At 40.1% G+C, this 18293-nt stretch overlaps 1 protein-coding gene across 1 annotated transcript in view; it reads left to right on the forward strand.

Moving 5' to 3' along the window:
* Window positions 1-492: 492 nt before the first annotated feature.
* LOC129816856 (phospholipase D2-like) overlaps window positions 493-18293 on the forward strand; it is a 31532-nt gene continuing 13731 nt past the window's right edge. The window contains exons 1-13 of the mRNA XM_055871793.1: window positions 493-675; window positions 2570-2723; window positions 2887-3017; window positions 4587-4729; window positions 4900-4993; window positions 12716-12781; window positions 12868-12926; window positions 13060-13305; window positions 15792-15935; window positions 16068-16151; window positions 16518-16596; window positions 17958-18068; window positions 18243-18293. The exon at window positions 18243-18293 is cut by the window's right edge and continues 168 nt beyond it. Of these exons, the coding sequence (XP_055727768.1) occupies window positions 2582-2723; window positions 2887-3017; window positions 4587-4729; window positions 4900-4993; window positions 12716-12781; window positions 12868-12926; window positions 13060-13305; window positions 15792-15935; window positions 16068-16151; window positions 16518-16596; window positions 17958-18068; window positions 18243-18293 (1350 nt within the window). The 5' untranslated portion in view covers window positions 493-675; window positions 2570-2581. The remainder of the gene's footprint in view (window positions 676-2569; window positions 2724-2886; window positions 3018-4586; window positions 4730-4899; window positions 4994-12715; window positions 12782-12867; window positions 12927-13059; window positions 13306-15791; window positions 15936-16067; window positions 16152-16517; window positions 16597-17957; window positions 18069-18242) is intronic.

Below are 18293 nucleotides of genomic sequence, written 5' to 3' on the forward strand. Positions count from 1 at the left end.
AGCTAGTTTTCAGTTTTCCCCTCCCCACTCCCAGATAGTCCTAGAAAAATAATTGCTTGGTAAATTGCTCTTTGCTAAGAAGTTATATATATATATATATTTAACCATTTTAATAGAAAACAATAAACAATTTGATATTGAGATAAGAATGGCTGCATTGGACCTTTAATAGAATAATCGCAATTCAGGCTAATGTTGTGTGCTGACAACCACCGACAACCTGGCTACAACAGGAGCGCTGCTGTCTCCTATGCCAGCCACAATGCAACATTTTCTATGATCATGGATAGGTCATGTGTAAGGGAAATGTATACATTGTTGATACAGTAATGAATTTGTTTATGCGGACAACTTTTCGCGCGCTATTGTATCATATTGAAACTCCTTTATGACTAATTATGCTACAGTAGTATCTAGTCTCGGTGAATGATTTCATGAATAATACATACATACCATGCAGCCGGAAGAAACATTTACGCGTACATCATTTAGAGTGAGTACGGTATCGGGCGTGTCTCCCTCTTCTCTTTTACTTAAAAAAACTACTGTTTAGTGTACTAGGTCGGAGGAACTACAATGAAAAACGATAGAAGTTAATTGATTTTTTGATTCAACAATACGGAATTATTTGGAATTTGACCATCATCTTTCAGATGTTTTCTGTGTGACGCTTTAGTAAGTAGCATACGCCTCTGCCAAATTACCCGATCTAACTTTTTAAAGGGAACTACCGTGATTTAGAAATTGTTTTAAACAACACGTAAATAGGCCTGTTAAAAAGGGCCTATGCGACATTTCAACGGGACCCTTCATTATTGTCTCACATTGCCAAATCTGCTCCTACGCTCGCATGCCAAGATTTTAGTTTTTTCCCTGGAGTGTTTTGGAACTCTGTAACTACAATGGTGAAACTGGGATGAGTGGAGGCTATGACAAAAACTTTCCATAGGCTATAAAGGTGCTATGAAGAATTATGGCTTAAGCAGGGAAATCTTCTAGCTAGTCAGTCATTTTAATGACAAACTAGCTAGAATATAGAACCTTTTTAGAAAGTGTTCATTATGGTGTAATAAATTAAGCAAATATCTGGCTGATCATAGATTTTGGTTCCATGGGAGTACTGGTTGTTTTACATTAATTATGGAGCCACCAGTTGTGTGAAACGTACTCAATTGTCATACTTGAGTAAAAGTTAAGATACCTTAATAGAAAATGACTCAAGTGAAAGTCACCCAGTAAAATACTACTTGAGTAAAAGTCTAAAAGTAGTCCTATCTGGTTTTAAATGTACTTAAGTACAGTGCCAACAATTGTCATACTTGAGTAAAATTAAGAGTAAATGCTATAGATCAAACTCCTTATGTTAAGCAAACCAGACAGCAACATTTTGTTTTTATTTATTTATGGACTCCAACACTCAGACAATTTACAAATGCAGTATTTGTGTTTAGTGAGTCTGCCAGATCAGAGGCAGTAGGGATGACAATGTGTTATATTGATAGGTGTGTGTGAATTGCTGTTCTGCCTGAGCATTCGAATTGTAACTAGTACTTTTGGCTGTCTGGGAAAATATATGGGGGTAAAAAGTACATATTTTCTTTAGAAATGATACTCTGCATAGTAAGAGACTTGTAGGAGATGGTGATGCACATTCTGCCAATGCTTTCTCTCTCTCTCTTTCTTTCTCTCTCTCTCTCTCTGGATTGTGTTCCACCTGGAACCTGGTTGCCCTAGAAACAAATCTTGTCAGCCAATCGGATCCCTCAACCCACATGCATTTGCACACACCCTTCTTCTCTCTCATTGTGTCCCAGGCTTCTTATGTATCACACTGTCGATGATAAACCAGGTAAACACCACCAACACATGATTGTGGTGATTGCTCTCTGTATTTGCTGTTTAAAGCTGTTATCTCTTATTTTTTTCCTCTTCAGCTCCTCAGTACCCACCCATATGTCATTGTGCACACATGATATTTAGCTGTTGACACTAGTCCCTCTATACCTGCTTGCTGCTGTGGTGTTATCGGTGTGAACTGTCTGGCTTACTGCGGTGTCTGAGGCACTTGAGAGGTCCCAGGATTATATTTAGACACACTTGAAGCCCCAGTTTCTCCTAGTTCATAGATCAATCTCCCCATTATTTATTACTTAGCTGTGTTATGTATCCTTTACGGTACTGTACTTCCTACATAATGTGTCTGAAAAATTGTTCTCTGCCTCATTGGCACAGGCCTGAAATTAGTCTAAATGACTCTGTCATAGTGTTGTATAGTCCCGCTATTGGCCTGTAGTGGGACTCCAGCTAGATTTGAGAGTTTCTCAGTTATTTAACCATGTTTGCATTCCCCTCTCTCATAGAGAAAAACAATACTCCAACTAATCTTGCAAACAGTGTAGCCTCTGAAGAAATATTTTGGCAGTAGCAGTCCTAACTTAGTCAAACTTCAACAACACTTATGTTGAGACACCTGTGCTTTTAACTTTTTGGACACCATGGCTAGATGTCTTGAAGATTATGATGATGGACTGTGATTCATATTTAGTGCTTATTTTCTGTGTGATAAAAGGGATAGACCACCATGGCCAGTCCAGCACCAGCATGCTGCAAAACCCCTTCCAGTCCAGAGGGGGGAGCGGCGGAGACCCAAAAGACAAAGCGCTTCATCACGGACAACTATGAGCTAAGCAAGGAAGAGCTAGATGGTCTCATGAAGGAAGGAGGTGAGGAAACACAGATATAAGTTGTTGATATAGCTTATACATTTTTTTTATTCCCTCCATCCAAATACCTTTACATCACATCAGACTGATGAGAGACTCCAGTTGTGGTGTTTTATTAATCTGTGATGATGGATCCCCCCCCCCCCCCCCCCCCCCCCCACAGAAGAAGAGCGTCCCTTCCTGGTGGTCCATCATCTGTTGGATGTAAAAGAGGCAGGTGTGCCGGTATTATTGCCTGGGACCCAGGTCATCTGCAGAGTGGACAGCACTGAGAGATACACCACACGCTCCAAGGTGTGTGTGTGTGTGTGTGTGTGTGTGTGTGTGTGTGTGTGTGTGTGTGTGTGTGTGTGTGTGTGTGTGTGTGTGTGTGTGTGTGAGAGAGAACTGTAAATGTGTATATACAGTTGAAGTTGGACGTTTACATACACCTTAGCCAAATACACTGCTCAAAAAAATAAAGGGAACACTTAAACAACAATTAGTATAGCTCGCATTGATGTGCCATCCTGGATGAACTGCACTACCTGAGCCACTTGTGTGGGTTGTAGACTCCGTCTCATGCTACCACTAGAGTGAGAGCACCGCAAGCATTCAAAAGTGACCAAAACATCAGCCAGGAAGCATAGGAACTGAGAAGTGGTCTGTGATCACCACCTGCAGAATCACTCCTTTTTTGGGGGTGTCTTGCTAATTGCCTATAATTTCCACCTTTTGTCTATTCCATTTGCACAACAGCATGTGAAATGTATTGTCAATCAGTGTTGCTTCCTAAGTGGACAGTTTGATTTCACAGAAGTGTGATTGACTTGGAGTTACATTGTGTTGTTTAAGTGTTCCCTTTATTTTTTTGAGCAGTGTACATTTAAACTCAGTTTCACAATTCCTGACATTTAATCCTAGTAAAAATTCCCTGTCTTAGATCAGTTAGGATCACCACTTTATTTTAAGAATGTGAAATGTCAGAATAATAGTAGAGAGAATGATTTATTTCAGCTGTTATTTCTTCATCATGTTCCCAGTGGGTCAGAAGTTTACATACACTCAATTAGTATTTGGTAGCGTTGCCTTTAAATTGTTTAACTTGGGTCAAACGTTTCAGGCTTCCCACAATAAATTGGGTGAATTTTGGCCCATTTCTTCTGACAGAGCTGGTGTAACTTAGTCAGGTTTGTAGGCCTCCTTGCTCGCACATGCTTTTTCAGTTCTGCCCACAGATTTTCTATAGGATTAAGGTCAGGGCTTTGTGATGGCCACTCCAATACCTTGACTTTGTTGTCCTTAAGCCATTTTGCCACAACTTTGGAAGTATGCTTGAGGTCATTGTCCATGTGGAAGATCCATTAGTGACCAATCTTTAACTTCCTGACTGATGTCTTGAGATGTTGCTTCAATAGATCCACATATATTTCCGCCCTCATGATGTTATCTATTTTGTGAAGTGCACCAGTCCCTCCTTCAGCAAAGCATCCCCACAACATGATGCTGCTACCCCCGTGCTTCACTTCTAATTGACTCAAAGGATGTCAATTAGCCTATCAGAAGCTTCTAAAGCCATGACATCATTTTCTGGAATTTTCCAAGCTGTTTAAAGGCACAGTCAACTTAGTGTATGTAAACTTCTGACCCACTGGAATTGTGATACAGTGAATGATAAGTGAAATCATCTGTCTGTCAACAATTGTTGGAAAAATGACTTGTCATGCACAAAGTAGATGTCCTAACCGACTTGCCAAAACTATAGTTTGTTTACATGAAATTTGTGGAGTTGTTGAAAAACAAGTTTTAATGACGCCAACCTAAGTGTATGTAAACTTCTGACTTCAACTGTAGGTGTATGACATATACTGTATTCTCTGCTAGGTCAGTGTGTGCTCTCTGTACACTGTGAAGCTGACCCATGGCAAGTTCACCTGGACGGTCAAGAGGAAGTACAAGCACTTCCAGGAGCTGCATCGTGACCTCTACAAGCACAAGATGATGGCTCACTTCCTGCCTCTGGGAAGGTCAGACTCAGAGCACCAATCAAAGCTCAGACATGCAAAGCAACCCATTATCTGAGTGGAGAGTAATTTGTTTAGAGGGGATGCAATTCAAATAAGAGTGAAGGCCTGTTTTCATTTCTGTATGAGTTTAAGAAGGAACATTTTTAGAATATTCAAATATTTCTTTTTAGATTTGCAGCCCAGAGAGCGCAGCTGAGGGCTATGACAGAGGAGATGCCAAGTCTTCACGGCACTGAGAGGATGAGACAAACCTCCAGTAAACCGGTATCACTCTTACATTCATTGACCCACCCAAACTGAATACAGTATGCACAAAGACAGACTCTGATAAACACCATGGTACACATGCAGACAGAGACCCACACATAACTCAGTCTAACATAAAGGCTCACTCCACTGGGCACACCATGTCATTTCAACATTGAAATGTGGGTCATATTTGGTTGAGATGTTGATCAATGAGATTTCCACCTTTATGCACCCACCCACTCAAGACAGACAGAAGTTTGTTGAATTCCCAATGTGTTATAACTTTGCTTTCAACCGTTGAAAAGCACAACAAAGTTCAAATGGGAATAAAATGTGCTTCATATAATAGCACAACTAAATGACATGGTTTGCAGTTGAGATTACATAAAAAGTACATACAGATGTAGGATCTTAATTTGAGCCAGTTTGCTACAGCAAGAAAATAATCTTGCAGCAACAGGAAATGTGAATTATTATGTGGATTATATTTAATGGAATTTTTTGTAGGGGTTGATACATTTTTCAGTAGGGCAAATCAAGTCATTTTAAAGTGGAAATTACATACCATTTAAGCCTTTTTAAACCTTGAACATACTACACGTTTGCATTTCCTGCCGTGCAGAAAAATTGTGATCCTACAGCTGTAGTGCAAAATTATGGACAGATTATTGTGAATATCTCCACAGACCTGCAAATTTTGCATGATATCTTGAACATGCACAATGCACACCTTCTATGATTACATAAGACATTTATAGTTTCAGTAATCTCAAAATGTGGCCATGGGTGTGTTACTCATTTTAAGGTTGAATAAAAATGGTTACATTAGTTTATATCTTTTGTTCCACTGACTTAGTCTGGCTTAATTCCAGTTTGTCTACAAATTAATAGTTTATATTTTGTATTCACGTCTCCATCTCAACCAAAAAAAGTTAAAGAATAGGACTAAATCAAATCAAACTTTAATTAAAGTGGATTTAAAGTTTGATTTTATTTAGTCCTATTCTTTAACATAGATTTTTGGTTGAGATGGAGACATGAATCCAACATATTAATTAACAACTTGAAGATAAAATTTAAAAACAACCAAAGCTTGAAACCCTAGGCCTATAATGGTTTGTATATTTTTAGTTGAACCCTGAGTTTAATTGAAACAATAGTTGTTGATGACTTTGCAAATGCTATATAGGCCTAAATATTGATGATATATGACTTATAAAGTATGGTTACATTTTATTTTGCTCTGTTAAACTGACCCTTTGGAATGACGTCAATAGCAACAGGGAATCTATTTAATTATTAAGAGATCGCTCATAGGACTGTTACCGTATTACCGCCACACCGGCGGTCACGATGGCAGTCAAATTCCATGTGACCATTTACGGTAATTAGGCTTCTCCAAGCTCGGATGCTGCTGATGGTCATTAGTAGCCTAGCAAACTTGCTAACTGCCTGCTACTCTGTAGTCTATTGCCCCTCTAATCACTGGGACCTCAATGCAAATGTAATCAAACACTTCATGAGAGCCCATGAGCTCATGTTGTGCAACATTTCTATAGGCTATGCAATAGCGAAAACAGAGTGATGGCCTCTATTAAAAAGAGGAGGATCCCATCAGCCTTCTACAGGCTAGGTCTAGTATATTTATTTCTCAGCCTTCCTAATATTGAGCACATTGCTTCTCTTTAAAACAGGAGTATAGCCTACATGGCTGGCATAAAAATTAACCACTGGAAAAGCGTCCTCCATTCGCTATTTAATTGCATAGCTGACGTATTTTTCCCTCCGGTGCCCCTGTTTTGAGATAGCTGCATGATAATGATCCATTCTAAATCAAAACAAATTTCACACATATATTATTGAGTATATGTAAAGACAAGATTAAATCAAGAATAGTGTGATTTTTGTGACTTTTTCAAATCATAGTCACACACCTAATGTAGCCTAGCACATTGGACTATATGTTTTCATAAGGTTTGTATCACAACTAAAGTGACCAAATAACTTCTTCAAATTTAAGCACATTAATCCGGTTTACAACGGGTGTAGAGCCTAACTGGCATACATACGCAGCGCGTGAGTTTCAAGTTTGGGGAAGATCATTTTCAGCATAAAAATGCACCTTTATAATAAAAGATTACATGCATAATCAAATTTGTGGTCACTTTGGATAATGGTGTTCTTTCGGACTATGGAATATTTCATTCTTGGACAGAATAGAATAACTAAACTTTTGTACTATGGGGGATAGTAGATTGACATAGGCTAGTGCTTTTGCTGTTCGTTAGGCCTATTCATCTTGTTGGCTGACAAAAAGTAAATGTGGACAGTTCTTCCAATATCTTAAATATGCACCTCTGAATTGGATAAGGACGCGTGCGGTTGCATCCCCAATATGTCTGTCTTCACTTGTAGCCTGTGAGAAAGACCCGATCACTTGACTGAGAACCATGAGAGGTGCTTCTGGACGCAGCCGGGAGAAGGATATTCTAATTATTATATTCAGCCCAAGGGCACAATGGCCACTGGCCGCAAAAGGCATGGATTTTTTTTAGGGGGCATTACGGCCACGCAAAGGGTATGCAGCCGGGAAATTCAAGGCATTATCAAGTGCTTGTCAAATTGTGAATGAGAGACTGATGACGTGTGTACAGCCTGCGCAAAAAAAAACAACGCATAGCTCATGCCTTACATGCAACTTTTTTTAAATCATCATTAGTCGCATCATGCAGCTTTAGAATGTATTAAAGATCAAAACATATACATTTTTATCACAACTAAAGTTACATAATTAACTCTAAATTAAGCATATAGGAGGACCTGTTTCTTTGTTAACCGCTCAACACAGAATAGTCGCATGTACGCACTCCCTCAAATCATTTAGAGAAAATATCCTTTCTATTATATTCAGCTGTGTTCATTTGTATTCTTCATACTTTAAAATAATGCCACGGAATTCTAAACAAATCGTGTCTGCTAAATGAACTAGTGTAGCCCACAGCCATATGGCATAGTTAGATTAGGGCCTAGCATAAGGACAATGCAGAATATGTTTTCTGTTCTTCTGAAATAGACTACATTTTCTTCATATTGTATTTATTAGACTTTTTTCAAATGTAGATGTTCCAAAGGTCTGCATCAGTGGCTTGTAGGCTATGCGTGGCATCCAGAAGATGTTAAATGTGTTTATGTAATGAATGTAATGACCGCCATATCCCTAATCGCTCAATAATAATTCTGCCGATAATTCCAAAAAATATGTAATCTTTATTTAACCTTTCATAACTAAGTCACTTAAGAACAAATTCTTATTTAAAATGACTGCCTACCCCGGCCAAACCTGGACGACGCTGGGCCAATTGTGCACCACCCTACGGGACTCCCAATCACAGCCGGATGTGATACAGCCTGGAATCGAACCAGGGACTGTAGTGACGCCTCTTGCACTAAGATGCACTGCCTTAGACCGCTGCGCCACTCGGGAGCACATTGGTAACACATTGGTAGTAGTGACAAATGTCATAGCTAAGCAGGGCTGGGATTGGTTAAACCCTGGATGGGAGACCAAATGGACAGCTTTAGGTAGATCAATTATCCTAGGATAATGATAGTGAATATAATGTTGAAGATCTGACGGTATTTCAAGGTACAAATAGACAAACCTTTTATAAGATGTGTTCTATGTTGAAAATTGGTTAACCAATGATGATGTGCCTCCCGGGTGGCGCAGTGGTCTAGGGCACTGCATCGCAGTGCTAGCTGCGCCACCAGAGTCTCTGGGTTCGCGCCCAGGCTGGGCTGGGTTCGCGCCCAGGCTCTGTCGCAGCCGGCCACAACCGGGAGGTCCGTGGGGCGACGCACAATTTGGCATAGCGTCGTCCGGGTTAGGGAGGGTTTGGCCGGTAGGGATATCCTTGTCTCAGTATGTAAAATGTAATAAAATGTATGCACTCTAATGTAAGTCGCTCTGGATAAGAGCGTCTGCTAAATGACTCAAATGTAAATGTAAATGTAAAATGATGTAAGTTTGTACTGTTAGGTGACCTAAACTGGGACATGCTTAACACCCCGGCCGTCCTACAATCTAAGCTAGATGCCCTCAATCTCACACAAATCATCAAGGAACCTACCAGGTATATCCCTAAATCCGTAACCATGGGCACCCTCTTAGATATCATCCTGACCAACCTGGCCTCTAAATACACCTCTGCTGTCTTCAACCAGGATCTCAGTGATCATTGCCTGCGTGCGTACTGGGTCCGCGGTCAAATGACCACCCCTCATTACTGTCAAACGCTCCCTAAAACACTTCAGCCAGCAGGGCTTTCTAATCGATCTGGCCCGGGTATCCTGAAAGGATTGACCTCATCACGTCAGTAGAGAGTGCCTGGTTGCTCTTCAAAAGTGCTTTCCTCTCCATCTTAAATAAGCATGCCCCATTCAAAGAATGTTGAACTAAGAACAGATATAGCCCTTGGTTCACCCCAGACTTGACTGCCCTTGACCAGCACAAAAACATCCTGTGGCGTTCTGCATTAGTATCGAATAGCCCCCGCGATATGCAACTTTTCAGGGAAGTCAGGAACCAATATACTCAGTCAGTTAGGAAAGCTAAGGCTAGCTTTTTCAAACAGAAATTTGCATCCTGTAGCACTAATTCCAAAACGTTTTGGGACACTGTGAAGTCCATGGAGAATAAGAGCACCTCCTCCCAGCTGCCCACTGCACTGAGGATAGGAAACAATGTCACCACTGACAAATCTACGACAATCGATCATTTCAATAAGCATTTTTCCACGGCTGGCCATGCTTTCCACCGGGCTACCCCTACCCTGGCCAACATCTCAGCACCCCCTGCCGCAACTTGCCCAAACCCTCCCTCCTGCTTCTCCTTCACCCAAAACCAGACAGCTGATGTTCTGAAAGAACTGCAAAATCTGGATCTCTACAAATCAGCTGGGCTAGACAATCTGGACCCTCTCGTTCTAAAATCACCCTCCGAAATTGTTGCAACCCCTTTTATTAGCCAATTCAACCTCTCTTTCGTATCGTCTGAGATCCCCAAAGATTGGATAGCTGCCGCGGTCATCCCCCTCTTCAAAGGGGAAGACACTCTAGACCCAAACTGTTAGACCTATATCCATCCTGCCTGGCCTTTCTAAAATCTTCGAAGCCAAGTTAATAAACAGATCACCGTACCTTCCCACCGTACCTTCTCCACTATGCAATCTGGTTTCTGAGCTGGTCATGGGTGCACCTCAGCCACGCTCAAGGTCCTAAACGATATCATAACCGCCATCGATAAAAGACAGTACTTTGCAGCTGTCTTCATGGACCTGGCCAAGGCTTTCGACTCTGTCAATCCCCGCATTCTTATCGGCAGACTCAATAGCCTTGGCTTCTCAAATGATTGCCTCGCCTGGTTCACCAACTACTTCTCAGATAGAGTTCAGTGTGTCAAATCGGAGGGCCTGTTGTCCGGACTTCTGGCAGTCTCTATGGGGGTGCCACAGGGTTCAATTCTCAGGCCGACTCTTTTCTCTGTATAGATCAATGATGTCGCTCTTTCTGCTGGTGATTCTCTGATTCACCACTACGCAGACGACACCATTCTGTATACATTTTGTCCTTCTTTGGACACTGTGCAAACAAACCTCTAAACGAGCTTCAACGCCATACAACACTCCTTCCATGGCCTCCAACTGCTTTTAAATGCTAGTAAAACTAAGTGCATGCTCTTCAACCGGTTGCTGCCCGCACCCTCCCGCCCGACTAGCATTACTACTCTGGACGGTTCTGACCTAGAATATGTGGACAACTACAAATACCTAGGTGTCTGGTTAGACTGTAAACTCTCCTTCCAGACTCACATTAAGCATCTCCAATCCAAAATGAAATCTAGAATCGGCTTCCTATTTCGCAACAAAGCCTCACTCATGCTGCCAAACATACCCTCATAAAACTAACCATCCTACCGATCCTTGACTTCGTCATTAAAACTCGTTTTTCAACCACTCCGCAAATTTCTTGTTGACAAACTATAGTTTTGCCAAGTCGGTTAGGACATCTACTTTGTGCATGACTCAAGTAATTTTTCCAACAATTGTTGACAGACAGATTATTTCACTTATATTTCACTGTATCACAATTCCAGTGGGTCAGAAGTTTACATACACTAAGTTGACTGTGCCTTTAAACAGCTTGGAAAGTTCCAGAAAATTATGTCATGGCTTTAGAAGCTTCTGATAGGCTAACCGACATCATTGAGTCAATTGTAGGTGTACCTATGGATGTATTTCAAGGCCTACCTTCATACTCAGTGCCTCTGCTTGACATCATGGGAAAATCAAAAGAAATCAGCCAAGACCTCAGAAACAAATTGTAGATCTCCACAAGTCTGGTTCATCCTTGGGTGCAATTTCCAAATGCCTGAAGGTACCACGTTCATCTGTACAAACAATAGTACGCAAATATAAACACCATGGGACCACGCAGCCGTCATACCGCTCAGGAAGGAGAAGCGTTCTGTCTCCGAGAGATGAACGTACTTTGGTGCGAAAAGTGCAAATCAATCCCAGAACAACAGCAAAGGACCCTGTGAAGATGCTGGAGGAAACAGGTACAAAACTATCTATATCCACAGTAGAACGAGTCCTATACCGACATAACCTGAAAGGCCGATCAGCAAGGAAGAAGCCACTGCTCCAAAACCGCCATTAAAAAAAAGCCATACGGTTTGCAACTGCACATGGGGACAAAGATCCTACTTTTTGTAGAAATGTCCTCTGGTCTGATGTAACAAAAATAGAACTGTTTGGCCATAATGACCATCGTTATGTTTGGAGGAAAAAGGGGAAGGCTTGCAAGCCGAAGAACACCATCCAAACCGTGAAGCACGGGGGTAGCAGCATCATGTTGTGGGTATGCTTTGCTGAAGGAGGGACTGGTGCACTTCACAAAATAGATAGCATCATGAGGGCGGAAATATATGTGGATCTATTGAAGCAACATCTCAAGACATCAGTCAGGAAGTTAAAGCTTGGTCGCTAATGGGTCTTCCAAATGGACAATATCCCCAAGCATACTTCCAAAGTTGTGGCAAAATGGCTTAAGGACAACAAAGTCAAGGTATTGGAGTGGCCATCACAAAGCCATGACCTTAATCCTATAGAAAATTTGTGGGCAGAACTGAAAAAGCGTGTGCGAGCAAGGAGGCCTACAAACCTGACTCAGTTACACCAGCTCTGTCAGAAGGAATGGGCCAAAATTCACCCAATTTATTGTGGGAAGCTTGTGGAAGGCTACCTGACACGTTTGACCCAAGTTAAGTAATTTAAAGGCAATGCTACCAAATACTAATTGAGTGTATGTAAACTTCTGACCCACTGGGAATGTGATGAAAGAAATAAAAGCTGTAATAAATCATTCTCTCTACTATTATTCTGACATTTCACATTCTTAAAATAAAGTGGTGATCTTAACTGACCTAAGACAGGGAATTTTTACTAGGATTAAATGTCAGGAATTGTGAAAAACTGAGTTTAAATGTATGTGACTGAGGTGTATGTAAACTTCCGACTTCAACTGTGTGTGTATATATATATATATATATATATATATATATATATATATATATATATATATATATATATATATATATATATACTTTTTTTTCTTCTCAGAACCCCCTGTGGCCTAGTAGGCTATAAGTCCTGATTTCTGATTTCTCTGTTATAGAAATACCTTGAAAAATATCTAAATGGCCTCCTGGAGAATTCCTTTTGTAAGAACTTCCACGGCATGGTGAGTGAAGATGACACACACACACACCAATTATCATTCAGTGTCAGGATGTGCTGTCATCAATGTCTATCTTGTTCTGATTCCAGCTGGAATTCCTTGATGTCAGTGCTCTCTCTTTTGTCAGTGAGCTTGGACCCAAAGGCCTGTAAGCAATATTAATAGTCTATGAGAGTGTGTGATGGTATACGAGAAAGTGAGAGTGAGTGTTATTCACTATATTTTAATGCGACTAATTCTATGTCCGTGTGAGCAATGTGAGTGATGTCATTGTATTTCAGGGAGGGTTCCATCTTCAAAAGGTCAGGAGGTCATCGTATCCAGGGGCTGAACTGTATTGGTCATCACCAGTTCTGCTTCCGCTGGTCAAAGCGCTGGCTGGTGGTCAAGGACTCCTTCCTGCTCTATATGAACCGGGAAAATGGGGTCATCTGCTTTGTACTGGTCTTTGACCCAGAGTTCAAAGTTCAAGTGGGCCGTGCATACACTGATACCAAGTATGGGGTCTGTATTCAGAACTTCAACAGGTAAGTCCACAGTGGTGTCCAAAATGTTATTATCTATTTGTAGGCAGACACCCATAAAAGTGTACACTCAAATTCAGATCACACTTGTGAAGTACACATTTGTATACCTAATTGTTTATTTATGAGTCAATCCCTAGCTGTGTGTGTATTCGTGCAGGCAGGTAGAGGAGAGTGTGGTAAATTGAGATTTATTTTTAAATTCCGCATCACTATGTCAAGGGGAATACAGTATGTGACCCACCTCCTTGATTCAGTCCTATATAGCAAAATTTGATTTTTTTTTTTTTTTACATTGGTTAAAAGTAGAGACTCAGAGATAGAACATTGTATATCATACACTGCAGTAGAGGAACAATGGGAAAGTAATTCTGCTTTGAAAGTTGATAAACGTGTAACACTACTTTTGAGAAAATGTTGTGTTACACCAACTGGAGAGCTCTTATTTTTCTACACCCATTCAGCATCGTTATCACCCGTATAAGCCTTAGCCCCACCCATCTTAAGGGTTCACGTGTGAGGCCATGTACTTAACAGAGTGAGTAAGTTATTGTAGTAAACAACCAAAGATTAAGTCTAAAAGTGGTGAAAGTAGTAGAAAAAAGTATTAGTACAAATATACTTTATCTAGTCCTTGTTCTATATCCTATTCTGACTTTGGTGCAGGTCATGTTGTTCTTCACGTTACCATCTCTGGTAAACACACACTAAATAAAATCAAATCTAAGTAGTCCATCACAACTTCTTCCCACTGATCTTTGTCTATAGCGCCTGTTAAATTCATCAGTAGCAACACTTTTTCAGTTCTTCATGATATCTTTAAAAAAATCATTGGTAGAAAGGATTATCTACACATAATGAGCAACTCGTGTTATAAACAGAAGCATGCTACATGGCAGACCAATCCGAACTCATGTCCAGCCCATCCATTATCTCAGCCAATCATGGCTAGCAGGAAGGTTCCTGCCTTTTTTCGTTGTCAAACCAACTAGGCTTGTAATTCATTATTTTAAATTTAATTTATTTACATATGGCATACATGTTTGTTATTAAGGCAAATGACAGTCCACATGTTCGAGAAGGCATTTCTCCCACAGAACTTATTTTAAATAAAAATAAAAAATAAAAACGTTAAAATGCCTCTCCTGTGTAGTAGTGACGTACAACATACACATAGATTCCTGGAACGTGTCACATACAGTAATATTTCTAACAAAGATATCTACATATATTTCAGGATGTTGTGTATCCCTGGAAATAATCTGAATTCATATAAACATAACCGTTTTGAAAACATAGCTTGTCCAAAAGAAGTGGTCTCTTGACACAACTTGGGGTAAGTTGAGAATGGGACAGGGTAAGTTGAGTCACCTTGGGGCATGTGGTTGATGGTGTCCTGTGACAGTGGGTAATGGTGCTGATAGGTCAACGTTTAATTAATTAATGTGGTGTATTGTATATCTTAAATGTATGCCTAAATTCAGATATAGATCTTTCTGTTCAATATCACTTACCCTTCCATTTCTTGACCAGTTGTCTGGGACAGGGATGTTTCAATGTGTCAATTAGTAGGCAAGTTCTCTGCATTTGAGGCTACAAAGCCCATGAAACTGGTCCACAAGATTCTTGATATGTTTAGAAAGTTCAGACTCCATGTCGTCAGATAAGACCTTGTGTGCCTCTGCTACTCTATCATAGCCTCATTCGCACAGGTACATGTTCATTTTGGTTTTTGTCATTGAACCTCTTCTGTCATTCCGTCTATTTTTTTCATCCCTTGCTGCTGCTCAAATGGACTTCCTCCTTTCTCACTTCTTCCTTCGCTGCTCTCTCAAGAATCTCAAGGGGAGCTAGACCCCTGCTTGTTTTATGTGTGTATACAGGGGGCATGAAGAGGTCTGCTATGTAACAATAAAATATGCATCTTGAGTTCATACATGACACATTGCAAAAAGACCATGCATATTATGCACGAAACTGACTAAATGTGATGATAAAATGTATGGGGTATGGTGGAGATTGGCTCAACTTACCCCATGGCCATTGGCACCCCAAAGCAAATATGTTGACTATATTAGCCCACACAGCTACAAGGATACACTTTCATGCTAGGTTTAGGACCTCATATTTTAGCTTATAGTCTCAACTGATGTATAAAACATTATTTAAACTATCTACTTTGGTTTAGATACAAGCATCATGAAACCTATAACACAATAAATTCATTTGACTTTGTGAAAATCAGTTTTTTGGACCTAACTTGCTTACCACTTTCCCCATATGGCTTCTTACTTCACAGACTCTATGAAATGATGAACTCTTCCTAAATATTTGGCCACATGATTATTTTTGTGTATGGTTTTCTAGAAACAATTAGGGTGGCTCAAATAATTATTTGGTTCAACATACCCCACTCTCCCCTATTGCCTCGCTGTGTTGCCTCATATGTGTATGTGTGTTCTTACATGAGCATTGTATGTGTGTTTTAGGAATCTGGTCATCAAGTGTAACAGCTACAGACAGGCTCACTGGTGGAGCCATGAGATCAACAGGCTGGCTGAGCCTTGTGAATTCCTCCAGGTCCAACGCTTTGGGGGCTTTGCCCCACCACGGGAGAACACACTCACTAAATGGTCAGATGTGTGTGTGTGTATTACTTCACATTAGATGATGATATGGTATTTGTACATACTGTATACATCCATAGATTTGTGCTCCCTTAACTTGAATGTAATGTCTATGTTTATGAATTGGTTGTATTAAAGGTATGTAAATGGCAGTGGCTACTTTGCTGACCTGGCTGATGCTCTGGAGCAGGCCAAGGAGGAGATCTTCATCACAGACTGGTGGTGAGGAGCAGAGTTAGCACAATCGAAATAGAATAGAACGTTATATTATTATACAGTATATCTTTATGGCTAGTAGGAATACTCTGTGTTCCAAGTTTCATGTCACTTATGTCAATTACAGAGAGTGGTTATCCAGAGCCCTATACGGTATACTGTATACATGGCTCTGCTATGCCGTTAGCTAAATTAGAGCATACAGCAAACAAAACAAATATTTGATTTCACTCTCTCAATAACAACGGAGACCACTTTTTCCAACATTTATTAGGTTTGTTTCTAATTAGTCTGTAAACAGCAGGACAGAGTGTAAATATGTACATTGTTAATATTGCATGGTGTATATTTATTTCCCTCCCTACCTCCAAGGCTCAGCCCAGAGGTTTTCCTGAAGAGGCCAGCTACAGGAACATACTGGCGCCTGGACCAGATCCTCAAACGCAAAGCAGTACGGATTTACTTCCCACCTTTCTCCTGACAACATATGTCTATAGTCTCTCTTATACCTGTCATCCTCCCTCCTCTCCTCTGAAAGCACTGAAGGTTAATCCCTTCCCAGCCAGCACATAATGTTCTCAGAACCATTTGTTAGAGCTTGGTGAGAGCGTAGTTATCCTATTGGTTATTTTGCATGCAACCTTCCCCAACTTTATGGGAATGGTGCAGGATAATTGCTTGGCTTTGGAACATTCTCAGCACATGTAAGGAACTTCACACAAAAAATACATTATTTACTTGGTATTTCATTTAACAGAACGTTTTCCAAAAGTTCAAACATGGTTACATTTAATAACATTTTTGGAAATGTTCTAGGTACGTTCTCCAAATGGTTTGACATTGGGAATGTTCTCAAATAGTTCAGAGAATGTCAAGAAACAATGTTATTCTGTGGGAATTTCAGTACTTTCTGCATAACATTTCCTACAGGTTTCCTCATGGTTCTATTTAAAGCCATGTTCTCAAATTGTTCAGAGAAATTTAAGAAACAATGTTCTTCTGTGGGAAATTCAGTACTTAACAGATCATTCCACCACACAAGTTCCCATGTGGTTCTATTTTATGTCATATTTTTACCACATTCTGGGAATGTTCTAAAAAATTATGTGACTTAAGTGATGTTCCCAGAACATTCAGAGAATGTATGGTTGGTTCTCCTTTATGCAGGTTCTTGGCAATATTATGGAAATGTTCCGAAAAATGTATCGTACCCATTACTCTCAATAAGCTCTACATTTCGTTAACTGAACATGAAGAAAACCTTCCATAAAAAACACAATAAAACTTTAGTGACATTCAGAGAACATTCTAAGAAAAAAAAGTTAACCCAAAGTAAACTAGCAGGGTTATTGAGTCTTAATGAAACATTCAGTGAAATTTATTAAAAAACCTCTAAATAACCTAAAAATTTAGTTCTTAGTCAATAATAACCAAAACAAAACTTTCACAACATTTAGAGAATGTTCTCAGAATGTTATTTAATTACCTACAAATAACCTATATTTTCAGATCTCAGAATAAAAAAATAAAACCTCCCAGGAAAACGTTCAATGAACTTGAGTAAAGCTTTCTGCCAACCTCCCTGCAACTTAAAAATAAACAATCCCAGAACGGGTAAAATTTTCACTTCTGTTCTCAGAATGTTTAAAAAAAACGTTCAGTTTTACCTGTCAGGAAACTTATGGCTTTGTTCCCACAACCAATTTGAAACCAAAAACATACTTTCCAGCAACATCCAAGGAGCCAAATGTTCTAGCTGGGTCCTTTCCTCCTTCCCACCTTTTGTGTATATCCATCCTTTTATCTGTGCAGGAACAAGGTGTCAAAGTGTGTGTGCTCCTGTACAAGGAGGTGGAGATGGCACTGGGTATAAACAGTGGCCACAGCAAGAAGACACTGATGGACATGCACCCCAACATCAAGGTCTGTCTGAGACAGTAATCTCTGCTCTGCAATCAGGTGGTGCTATACACCTCATAAACCAACCCACATAGCATCATCATTTTTTCATTGTTGGTGTTATGGTGTGTCATTATTTAAAATTCAAAAAACTTTATTAGATTTGTGTCCTTAGCTTCACTGATGTCTCTCCAACAGGTGATGCGACACCCCAACCACATGTCTGCTGTGGTATTTTTCTGGGCCCAT

This window comes from Salvelinus fontinalis, chromosome 2 (genome assembly GCF_029448725.1).
Source record: "Salvelinus fontinalis isolate EN_2023a chromosome 2, ASM2944872v1, whole genome shotgun sequence".
Taxonomy (NCBI): domain Eukaryota; kingdom Metazoa; phylum Chordata; class Actinopteri; order Salmoniformes; family Salmonidae; genus Salvelinus; species Salvelinus fontinalis.